The sequence below is a fragment of the Protopterus annectens genome, chromosome 7.part0, assembly GCF_019279795.1.
Source record: "Protopterus annectens isolate FY-2018-M chromosome 7.part0, PAN1.0, whole genome shotgun sequence".
Lineage (NCBI taxonomy): Eukaryota > Metazoa > Chordata > Ceratodontiformes > Protopteridae > Protopterus > Protopterus annectens.
Genome location: NC_056739.1, coordinates 1547177981 through 1547190524, shown reverse-complemented (window position 1 = coordinate 1547190524; position 12544 = coordinate 1547177981). Strand labels below are relative to the sequence as shown.

Here is a 12544-nt window from a genome sequence, read left to right as displayed (position 1 = left end):
TAATACCTATTTATACCTATTTATACCTTATACGTCCTTACTCTCTCTACTTCGCTCAATTCCTCTTCCCTGGCTATCTCTCTAAATATACTATAAATCTGTTTTTCTCTCATGTCATGTTGCAATTCCTGATTGTATTATACCAACTTACCTTTAATTTGTCTATAAACTGGTTAAAATTTCTTTAAATATTAAATCATTGTCATATAACTTGTATCTACTCTTAACCAAAGTTTTCACTTTATGTCTAATTTGGTGTATTTCTTTTTTTTAATTTTTGTATGATTGTTATAGACTGTAAAACTGTTATAGTTCATAAGCTCAAAGGAGTTTACTAGGCTAACGGCCCCACGGCCCTTACAAGCCTAGCCAAATTCAACTTATGTTCCCAATGGTGTCTGGTTCAAGCAGACACTAAAATCAGCACCTAATTGCCCCTGTCCAAGAAGGACACAGGTGGAACCCCCAGAGTGAATTTCTGGTTACCCATCCAATCATCCAAACTGTGCTTAAATAGGGCCAATGAGGGGCTTTATTTAACATGAACAGAAAGCTTGTTCCAAAGGTAGGGCAAACTCTGTGACACAAATCTGTCTCTCCAGCAAGTTCTGTTGATGTCACATACCAGGTTAAGGTCCTTTGAGCGAGTGACCCATGTGCTATTTGACTTGATAATGTGCAGCATTTCCATTAAAGCTAGGTCAGAGATTGCTCTATATGCAAGGCACAGTTCACCTCTTAGCAGTCTGTACGATACAGAGTAAAGTGACAATGATTTCAGTCTGTCCGCATAAGACAGATCTTGATGACCCTGAATTTTCCTTATAAGGAACCTTTGTGGTCTCTCCAATTGCTGCAGGTGTTTGGAAAGGAACATACCAAGGGGAGCATTGTACTTTATTTTTGGCCTGATGAGGGAAGAGTATAGTGGGGTTATAACCTCTTTTTTTCTGGAGGCAATGCCCTTACTTATGAGATGAGCAATATAAAATGCCCTTCTTACAACTGTGGAGACATGGTGATCGAAGTAAAGGTTGCTGTCAACCTGGGTGCCCAGATCTCGCACCACTGACTGTGTGCTTAGGGTATTGCTATTGATGTGGTAGTTTGCAAGAACATCACCCTTGCCAAAGGGGATAACAACGCATTTTTTTGCATTAAGTTTAAGATCATGACTTTGGCACGGTCATTAGCCTGTGTAAAACCTTCTTGCAGGATGTTGACATTGCTAGGGGTTTCAATGATTGTTCCCAGTTTGCAGTCATCAGCAAACTTTGTCAGCCACAGTCCATTAGTTTTAGCCTGTACTTCGAAAAAGTAGGTTCTGAACAGTAGGGGTCCCAGAACCGATCTCTGTAGAACACCACTGATTATAGGTCTGCTGGAGGATGTGGAGTCCCCTATTTTGACTGTATGAGTTCTATCAGTGAGCCAGTTTCCAATCACCTGACAATATATGGGTTGATACCCAGCTGGGTGAGTTTATCAATGATGCCTGAGTGGGGGATTGTGTCAAAGGCCTTGGCTAAGTCTAGGTAGGCCGTATGCACAAGTTTGCCCTTGTCTAGGGCTATGGTAACTGTCTTGAAGAAGTCCAGCAAGTTTAACAGGCATGATCTCCCCTTGACAAAGCCAAACTGGGTGGGGATGAGCATTTGGAGATTTCATATATCTTTGTTAATAAGGTCCATGATGATTTGTTCCATGGCCTTGCAGATAAGGCTGGTCAGACTAATGGGTCTGTACTTCCCGAGGTCTGTGGATACACCCCCTTTGTGCAAAGGGATGGTGGTAGCTGTTTTCCATTCCACTGGGACAAAGCCAGTGCTTAGGCTGTGATTGAAAAGCGTGCTCAATGCTGATGTTAATTCCTGTTTTAACCCATGTAGAACACAGGCCGGGATGTTGTTTGGTCCCATAGAGGCTGTGTTTCTGGCCTTGGAGAAGGCACTTAAGACCTGCTCCTTGAAGATACTAGGTGGGGGACAGGTGTCAGGGATGCTTTGTGGTATATGTGGCAGGGACAGGGGAGTGAAGTTTTTCAATTAACCTGTTAGCCAGCCGGTTTGCTATATCCACAGGTTCTATATATGTAGTACCATTAACTACGAGTTCAGTGCAAATCTGGGACTTACCTTTGAGGTTACAGCTGTAACTAAAGAACACCTTGTGGTTGTCCTTAGTTAGGGAAGCTAATTTGGATCTGTAGTTAGTTTTGGAGGACTTTACTAGGAGTCTAATTTGCTTGTTTAAGTTGAGGAGAGAGTGTTTACAGTTTTGAGGCTGCTCCTTTCTACTCTTGGACAGCAATTACTTTCTCCTATTGTATAGCCTATTAATGGCAGTTGTCTACCAGGCAGGTTTGTTTTTCCTTGAAGATCTTGCTTTGGTTCTATTAAGTACAGCACACTTAATACAATTGTACATGTACTTGTATAAAGCATTGGTGTATAACTCAGCATAGGTGTCTGTTTTATCAGTGGGGGAGGGGCTTTGAAGCTATTTATGCCGTCATGTAAGAGGTTGCAATTGGCCTTGGGGAAGTTTTTTAGCCTAGTTGTTGCAGGGGGGGGGGTCTTATGTTATAGTTACTCCTAGTGAGACCGATTTGTGGATAGATCTCACCAGGGATGGCCACACATTGGAGTTGGTGTAGCGGTCCGCCATGATGGTGAGCACCGGGTCCAGGAAGCTTGAGCACCTTGTGGGTGTGTCAACCAGATGATCAAGGACATTGGAGTTAAAGTCCAGGAACCTTTGGACAAGTGAGTTAGAACAAGTATAATATACCCAGTCTATGGATGGGTAATTAAAGTAACCCAAAACCAGGTGTTTGGTTGTATCTTGATTGACTCAAGTAGATCCAAGTAGACTGACTGGATGTCCTGATTCATGGAGGGGGTCTTATAGCTTGCAATGACCTGAAGATGTGTCTTGCCTAAAGTCAATTGCACCTAAAGTAAGTCAAGGGAATCGGGATGTTTAACCAATGTAGCGGTATATTTATCTTTAATGAATATGGATACACCACCTCCTTTAGTTTTCACGCGTTCAGTTTGTGGTCTGAATGTGTAAAAACAAAATAAAAAATCCAGCAAAGCTAGAACTTCCACTGAGTGACCTCCCAAACCTCTTGTATCAGAGGCACATGGGATATATATACAAATGAGCCTTATGAACATCAGGTGTTTCAGCTAATTGGCGATTCTGAATGCCCATGACTTGTTGAGTCGTTTTAATGGACAATTTCAGGCCAATAAAGCCAAACCCCACTAGCTGTGGATATGCATATTTCGGCCTTGTTATGACCTCATCAGCACAGCACAAGCAGAGTGTTTGACTAAGCATTAGTCACATATATCCCATGTGCCTCTGATACAAGAGGTTTGGGAGGTCACTCAGTGGAAGTTCTAGCTTTGCTGGATTTTTCATTTTGTTTTTATTGATTGGTCTGAGTGTGTGGAAGGAAATGTAACCTGGTATAGCTGGGGTGCTCTTCGCAGCCTTAAACCAGGTCTCAGTGACTGCACAAATGTCAGCATCTCCCAGGGTGAGGATTGCTTCCAGTGAGTGCAGTTTCTGGTTTAGACTCCTAGCATTTAGGAGCATAACCTTGAGGTTGTTTTAGAGGGTATTTGGGAATTTTGTTCTTGTGACATTTCCTAAAAAAGGCACTATGGGGATGGCAAGAGCCTTAGCCAGTAACTGAAATCCCAGGGGTGACAGACGAAGACCATCTCTGGTAAAGCTTTGAAGTCTTTCGATCACGTCATCCCAGGATGACAGATACTGGATCTCCTTTGAATGACACCAGAAACTAAGAAAATTGTTGAAGTCAATCATTATTTGTTTGTATTGAGGTATCATCCTAGGCAAAGGTAAAATGCTGCTTAAGGTTAGGGACATATCTGCCTGAGATGCATAATCCCATACACACATAATATTATGTAATACTTTGGTGCTTTTCTCTGTATATAAGCCGTGGTGGTGCAGCAGTAGCATTGTTGCCTCACAGCAAGAGGTTCTCCCATTTAATTCTCGCTGGAGTGCCTTCTGTGTGGAGTCTGCATGTCCTCCCCGCGGTTGAGTGGCGTTCAAAAGACATGCGTAGAATGGGCGTGCCTTCGTTGAAGGTTGGGCGTCGAGCTTGTACCTCTGCACCATAAAAATCTACTGTCAATCATTAGCGGACCAGGGTTCCGCTGAGGCGTCCCCTAACCGGGAAAAGCCGAAAGAACAACTTTGGAGCTTTTCTCTCCCAGCTTCTGCTGAAAATGGACTCTTACCCAGTCAAACTTTCCTGGTAATCAAATCTTCTTCTTCTTCTTTCGGCTGCTCCTGTTAGGGGTCGCCACAGCGGATCATCTGTTCCATTTCGTCCTGTCCTCTGCATCTTGCTCTGTCACACCAACCACCTGCATGTCCTCTCCCACCACATCCATAAACCTTATCTTAGGCCTTCCTCTTTCCTGTTACCCGGCAACTTCATCCTTATCATCTTTTTCCCAATATACTCTACATCCCTCCTCAGCACATGTCCAAACCAACATAATCTTGCCTCTCTGGCTTTGTCTCCAAACCTTCCAACCTGGGCTGACCCTCCAATATACTTATTCCTAATCCTGTCCATCCTCGTCACACCCAGTGCAAATCTTAACATTTTTAACGTCCAGCTCTGACTCCTGCCTTTTTATCAATGCCATTGTCTCCAATCCATATAACGTAGCTGGTCTCACTATCCTCTTGTAGACCTTCCCTTTCACTCTTACTGGTATTCGTCTGTCACAAAGCACTCCTGACACTCTTTTCCACCCACTCCATCCTGCCTGTACTCTCTTCTTCACCGCTCTGCCACACTCACTATTACTCTGAACTGTTGATCCCAAGTATTTAAACTCATCCACCTTTGCCACCTCTACTCCCAGAATCCTCACCATTCCTCTATCCTCCCTCTCATTCACACACATATATTCTGTCTTAGTCCTTCTGACCTTCATTCCTCTTCTCTCTAGAGCATATCTACACCTCTCCAGGGTCTCCTCTACCTGTTCCCTACTCTCACTACAGATCACAATGTCATATGCAAACATCATAGCTCATAGGTTCATAGGTTCATACTAGGCTATCTGCCCTAGGGCATTTATAAGCCTAGCCAGAATGTGTTTGGCTTTCGCCACCCATTTTAAATTTATTTTTCTATGCCATTTTTCGAGGTTAGTATACTGTGCCTCTGTCTAACAGTGACACAGAAGTGATACCCGGGGTAAACCTACGATCTCCCATCCACTCATCAAGATTCCTCTTGAAGAGAGTCAATGAGGGACTCTGCCTAACCTGGTCTGGGATTTTATTCCAGAGTGAAGGGAGCCTCTGGGTTATGAATCTGTCCCTCCAGCATGTCCTATTTATTTCAGTGCTGAGGTTCAAGTCTCTCGAGCGCGTAGCTCGATGGGATTTGAATTTTCTGAGGTGCAGCATGTCCATTAATTCCGGGTTGGACATGGCTTTATACGTCAGGCACAGATCGCCTCTGAACAGGCGGTATGCCACTGAGTAGAGCTGGAGTTTCTTTAACCGGGCGGCATAAGGCATCTGTTTGAGCCCTTTGATCCTCTTGTTGAGGTACTTTTGGGGTCTTTCCAGTTGCTGCAGGTGTCTGGTAAGGTATATCCCAAAAGGGGCATTGTACTCAATTATGGGCCTGATGAGTGATGAGTAAAGAGGCACGATGACCTCCCCTGATCTAGATGTGAATCCCTTCATGATTAGGTGGGCTAAATAAAATGTTTTTCTAACCACTTTGGCCACGTGGTTGTCATATGAGAGATTGCTATCAACTTGGGTCCCCAGGTCCCTAATTACTTCTTCTGTACTTAATGGATTACCACCTATGCGGTAATTTGTGGGCACTTTGTTTTTTCCAAAGGGGATGACTATACACTTTTTGGCATTTAGCTTGAGGCCATTGCTCTGGCACCAGTTGTCTGTTTCTATGAGGCCCTTTTGGAGGATGCTTGTGTCGGCTGGAGAGTCGATTATGGCGCCCAGTTTGCAGTCATCTGCGAACGTGGTCAGCCACAGTCCTTCCGTGTTGGCCTGTACCTCCGAGAAATATATACTGAACAAGAGAGGTCCCAGGACTGAGCCTTGTGGGACACCACTTGTAACTGGTTTGGAGTCTGACATGGCTCCAGCAATTCTAACCATGTGGGTTCTGTCCTTGAGCCAGTTTGCAATCCATCTAGTGACATAGGGGTTTATATTTAAGCTGGTGAGCTTATCTATAATGCCCGAGTGGGGTATTGTATCGAAGGCTTTTGCAAGGTCCAGGTAGGCTGTGTGGACCACCTTCCCCTCGTCAATGGCCTTGGTGACTGTTTCAAAGAAATCAACCAGGTTTAAGAGGCAGGATCTGCCCTTAACAAAGCCGAACTGGGTAGGATCCAGTGTCTGTAGGTCCCCAATATCTTTATTTATGAGGTCCATGATGATCCTTTCCATAGCTTTGCAGACCAAGCTAGTCAGGCTTATGGGGCGATAGTTTCCAGGATCCGTTGAGGCACCACCTTTATGGAGAGGAACCACTGTTGCTGTACGCCACTCTTTGGGCACATATCCTGTAGTAAGACTGAGATTGAACAGTAGTTTTATGTTTGGGTTTAGCTCTTCTTGGAGTTCACGTAGGACGCAGCCCGGGACACCGTCTGGTCCCATTGATGCTGTGTTTTTTGCTTTGGAGAGGGCGGCTCTTACCTGAGCATCTGAGATGTCAGGGGGGGCAGCACTCTGCTGGGATAGATATTTGCCTTTTGGTGTGGAGGGGGGGAGAAGTTTGCGCTGAACCTGTCAGCTAGGATGTTGGCAATGTCTGTGGGTTTGGTGTATTTTTTGTCATTTTGGACTAATTCTGAGCATATCTGGGAATTACCACCCAGGTTCCTAACATAACTAAAGAAAGCCTTGTGATTATACTTAGTGTCCTTTGCAATTTTTCTCTCGAAGCTGGCCTTAGACAATTTTATGAGTGCCCTAGTTTTTTGCTAATACTGATCAGTGATGCTTTCCCTTTTTGGGATTTTGCTCTATCATTTAGTAGCTTCCTCCTTCTATTGTATAGTTTGTTTATGGCTGGGGTCCACCAGATAGGACGTCTGCCTTTGGAGGATTGGGTCTTGGTTTTATTTGGGATTGCATGATCCATGCATTCCTGAAGGTGTTCATAGAATGCATTTATAAAGGATTCTGTGGTCTGGGCCGTATTTTCCACAGGCCCGGGGGCTTTGAAGGATTCCAGCTCGGTTTTGAGGAGTGTGAAATTTGCTTTAGAGAAGTTGTTCACTGTGGTTTTCTGGGCAGGGGGTGGGGCCGGGATGTGAATATCCAGTGAGATTAGTTTATGGTCTGATCTTACCAGAGAGGGATACACTTCTGGTCTGGAGCATAGAGTCCCCATGTTGGTGATGATCAGGTCCAGTATGTTTTCCCCTCTTGTGGGAGTGGTAACAAGTTGTTCCATAGCATTTGAGTTTATAAATTCTAGGAACCTTTGGGCTAGGGTGTTGGAGCTAGAGTAATGCTCCCAGTCTATGTTTGGGTAGTTGAAGTCATCCAATATAATGGTGTTTGGAGAGACCTTCATATTTTCCAGTGTTCTCAGGAAGGCCGAGTGGGGTTCCTGGATTTGGGTGGGTGGTCTGTAGCAGGCTATAAACTGGAAGGCAGTTTTACCCACTGTTAGTTGCACATGGATAGTCTCTGATGCTTCATGCTTTGCCACCAACCTGGGGGTGTGGGTATCTTTGATGAATATCGATACTCCCCCTCCTTTTGTGGTTCGGTCCAAGTTTTGGGGCCGAAAAGCATGGTATGAGGTATAACCTGGTAGTGCTGGTGTGCTCTCGGGAGCCCTGAACCAGGTTTCTGTTACTGCACAGATATCGATGTTCTCCATGCTAAGGAGAGTTTCGAGTGCGTGCATCTTGAGGTTTAGACTTCTGGCGTTGAGTAGCATTACTCTTAGTTTCTTATCCCTTGTGATACCTATGGAGGTGAGTTTGTCTTTTGAGCCTTGTCTAAAAAGGCACTATGGGGGTAGCAAGAGCCTTTGCCAATATCCGAAAGCCCAGGGGTGACAGGTGCAAGCCGTCCCTAGCGAATCATCGTGGCTTGTCGAGCATATCATCGCAAGCTGACAGGCATTGGATCCCCTTTGAATGGCACTAGTACTTAAGCCAGTTGTTGAAATTGATCATCTTGTCTTCATATTGTGGCATCATTCTTGGTGAGGGTAAGATGCTACTCAAGGTCAGGGTCATACCGGCCTGGGCTACATGCTCAGAGAGCTCCTCTATGTCTCCTTTCATGTAGTCCAGGGAGGTACATCTCAGGTCATTTACACCAGCATGGACAATGACTGAGTCATATTTGTACTTGCCTTGGAGTGACCTGAGTGCTTGTGTTATGTGGCGGATCCTAGCGCCCGACAGGCTACTCACCGTGACCCTCTCCTTGTTCAGCCTGGTGAGTGGGACATCAGTGTGTCTGATGATAGAGTCACCTATTACAAGTGTATCAGGTGTGTTGTTTAGTCTTAAGGGCTGTGACTGTTCGGCACACTGGCTTTGTGAGATATGTGTTGCACGTGTTTTGTTTTGGGGTAGCGGTTGCTTGGGTGTCTGCTTTGGAGGTCTCTGCTGCTTAGGCAGATCTTTATTTAGAGCCTCCGAGTATGTTTTTGTGTGATTATGTGTTTGGTTTGGTGTCGTGGTAGGTCTATGTGAGACTGGAATTGTAGTGAGTGTGGTTTCCTTCTCCTCCTGACTGGTTACGCCAGTACTGAGTTGAGAGAGCTTAGCCTCCAGTTTGGCTATATGGTTGCATCTCTCACATGTGTTGGAATTTGTTGGGAGGAGGAGAGGGTTGTCTGTGTACATGAGGCAGTTGTAACATTGCCTCAAGATTCCCAGATTCACCAGCTGGACCGTAGAGGAGATTGACAACTGACCTTTGGACATGCTAGAATAATATACTGGGAATTCCTTTATAATTGAAAACAAGGGCCAGTGGGGAGTGAGGGTGTAGTGCTTTTAATTTTTAGTGCTGACTTATATAATTGCTTTAGTGAGCAAGTGCCAGGTAACTTAAGTGCAATGTGTTACAGGTAACTTAAATGCAAAAATGGCAAACAGTAACTTTCTTTCAAGTGAAACAAGGAAATAAGTACAGTAAGCAATGCAGATATCACTAGTGATCCACAGAAGCGCTGAGAAGCCACGTATTAGGTGGAATGAGCGTTCCAGGGAAATAACAAGCAAACAAACAACAAGCATATAAACAAAGCTAGATTCAGCAGGCCTGGATCTAGTCTATGCTACAGCAAACAAGGTGTACCAATTTCAGTAAGATAAAGTTCAAATATTCAGGCACTATAAACATTTAACCAGAAATTCCCAGCTCAGAAGGGCAGAGTCCTGCCTCTTCTCCCACAAAAGTGCAGACCACGAACCTTCTTAGTGTAAAATAACTGGCCTGAAGCCCAAGTGCTTAAACCAGAACTAATACACTTTAAGAATAGCAGACACTGGGACTCCTGTCTGATCTTGTCTGTCAACCTGTCCATCACCATTGTAAATCAAATATCAATAAAAGTGTTTTTTACTGTGTGATACCTCATACCTCTCAACCTCTTGGAGTGAAAAATCTGGACAAAGCCATACATAAAAGTGGGGAAAAGGCCCAAAAATAGGGACATTTTTAAATATTACTCTTACAAACTTTAAGGTTGCCACCCGTCTCGTTGTCAACGGGACACTCACAGGTTGAGCTGCCTCATCCTGTTGCCCTCTGTTTAAAATAGTGGGACTTGAAAAGTCCCACTTTTCAATCGCACTGAATTGCCGTGGAAAAGCCGCAATTACTTCCGGCTTTTCCATGACAATTCAGTTACGTCACCAACCCGAACCTGCAGGCAAAGCTGCTGCCTGTTACGTCCGGATGCTTTAATTCATGCAGCAATTGGTTGCAATTCATGAAAGGGGTGGGGATTGGGGCAGGAAGAGCCCTGTAAAGAACGCGGCTGTAGGAGCGCTTTGTTTTAAGCACTTCTACAGCTGCTAGAAAAATGACCGAGATTTGTTCTTTTTTTCTAACGAGCCAGCCATCCATCCATTCATACATCCAGCCAGCCATTCATTCATCCGGGCAGCCAGCCATCCATTCATTCAGCCATCCATCTATCCATGCAGACAGCCATCCATTCATGTAGCCAGCCATCTATCCAGCCAGGCATCCATTTATTCAGCCATCCATCCATCCAGTCATTCATCTATCCAGTTGCTACTCCCACCAACCAGCAAGCCACACCAGCAGCCAGCCAAAAGCCAACCAGTCAGTTAGCCATTCCAGCAGCAGGACAACAAGCGACTCCAGCACCCATCCATCGTAACCCATAACACCATCTCCTTCACCACACCTGTGGTGATGTCATGGTGGTGGGTGTGTCCAGTGTCATATTGGCCGCACCCCCATGCCCCACTTTGGCCCCCTTAAAAGGTGGCAATCCTACAAACTTAGAAAGTTAATAGAATGACAGTCTCAGATTTTGCATTAACATGAATTTTCTGAAGGGTATGGCATCTGAAACTCAATGTCTGTCATTATTGTCTAACTTCAATCTTTAATTATTTGTCAGTAGTTTGCCAATAAACCACAATTTTATGAGGAATCGACCAAAAATATGAGCCAAAAATCTGGACGTTCTTCTGTACAGTTGAGAGGTATGCCAAGCTCCTGTAAATGAGGACCATGGGATATATGCAAATATCCCTTGCGGACATCAAATGTCTCCACTTTTTTTATGGTAATGGACCCATTACGGCATATTTAGGGCACGGTGAAAACTATAACTTGGCTTTTTTTCAGTTTTTACTAACTGATCTGTCCGTGTACCTTTATACGCTTTGGTTTGTCTGACGTACCTAAGCGCTTCAGCCGGAGCTGTAAACACTTCAAAGTTGTTTTAAACTTATATCACACGTAACAGAAAATATCAGTACCTCCAGCCTCCTTGACGTGAAGAAACGCATGACGTTGTCACGTGACATGATATTGTAGCTGTGTCTATGTTCCTGTTTGCAAACCCTGTTGTAGTACTTTTGCTTTGTCGCTGCAGTATTTCGTAAAACGTGGTGTTGTAAATAGTGGTAACAATGGTGAGTGATTAGCATTGATAAAGTATGATGGTTGATTGATGAATTTTCTGATGAAATTGGAATGCTTATTTACAGGCAAGCATATAGCAGTATCTGTTTTACCCTATTCAGATATTTTTATAAATGGTTTTGCGTTGTAACTATTGTATCAGTGTTCCGATAAGAACCTGGTCCAAATTTACAGCATGTGTGACAAGATTAAGGCAGTGTTAGTTGTGATCATTGACACCTTTTAGAATTTGCAAGGTGTAAGGTGCATTGGTTGTGCTGTTAGTAAATTTTTCAGAAAGCTTCTCTTATAAGATATTTTATTCCTGATTTTTGCAGTGAAAATTTAGAGCTGGATAGCCTGGATATAATTTTTCTTATTTTTTGAAATTATGCAAATCGGAGCAAGAACAAGTTGTGTTAACAAAAATGTGTTTGACAAGTTGTAAGCACCACCAAAGGAGCAGGCTGGAATTTGACTTTCCCTTGTTTTTCTTTCTTTCTTTCTTATGCAGTAATTCTCCTGTTGTTGAATGTTTTAGTATTTAATTGGTATGTGGAAGGCAGTGTTTTTCGTATGCAAAATACATTCCCATGCTTTTTACTGTTCTCCAAAACAGTATTTGATGACATGCATTGATTTAAAAACTACATTTGTTTTTATTTTTGTTAACCAGGTAAGATGGTTAGACAGAAAAACCTGTTTTCACCTTTAAATCGGGTGCTGGCTTTGAGTGTTCTGTGCATTGGTATAGCTTGTAGATTATGATTGTGAAACTTTTTCCTGAGCTCTTTAGCAGACTGCATTAATCTACTGTTGTTGTTGAGTCTTTCTGCTTTTCCCGGTTAGGGGTCGCCACAGCGGAACTCCGGTCCTCTAATGATTGGTAGTTGATTTTTACGTGCCGAGTTACCAGCCCTGACGCACAACTTTCAACGAAGGTACGCCCATTCACACGTCTCCACGCAGAAGACGCTGTAGCTGAGAATCGAATCAGACAGCGTCTTACTGTGAGGCGACAACGCTACCGCAGCACCACCACCGTGGGTACCACTACATTAATCTACTGTATACCCAGAAATTTAAAATTGGACTATTACTCAACCTAAAGTACAGAAGTTCAAAGGTAAGTACTAGGCTATCTGCCTGAGGGCATCTGTAAGCCTAACCAGAATGTGTTGGCTTTCTCCGTACCCTTAGATTAGTTCCCCGTGCCTCTGTCCAGCAAAGCCATTAGTTCCCCGTGCCTCTGTCCAGCAGAGCCACTACATTTATCCCCGGGGTAAATTTTCTGTTTCCCATACACTCGTCAAGGTTTCTTTTGAAGAGTGTTATTGAGGGGCTT

At 44.0% G+C, this 12544-nt stretch overlaps 1 protein-coding gene across 1 annotated transcript in view; it reads left to right on the top strand.

Annotated features, from left to right (window-relative positions):
* The first annotated feature begins 11022 nt into the window (after positions 1-11022).
* The window catches only part of ISY1 (ISY1 splicing factor homolog), an 816689-nt gene continuing 815167 nt past the window's right edge, over positions 11023-12544 (top strand). The window contains exon 1 of the mRNA XM_044078094.1: positions 11023-11210. Coding sequence (XP_043934029.1) covers positions 11208-11210 — 3 coding nt within the window. The 5' untranslated portion in view covers positions 11023-11207. The remainder of the gene's footprint in view (positions 11211-12544) is intronic.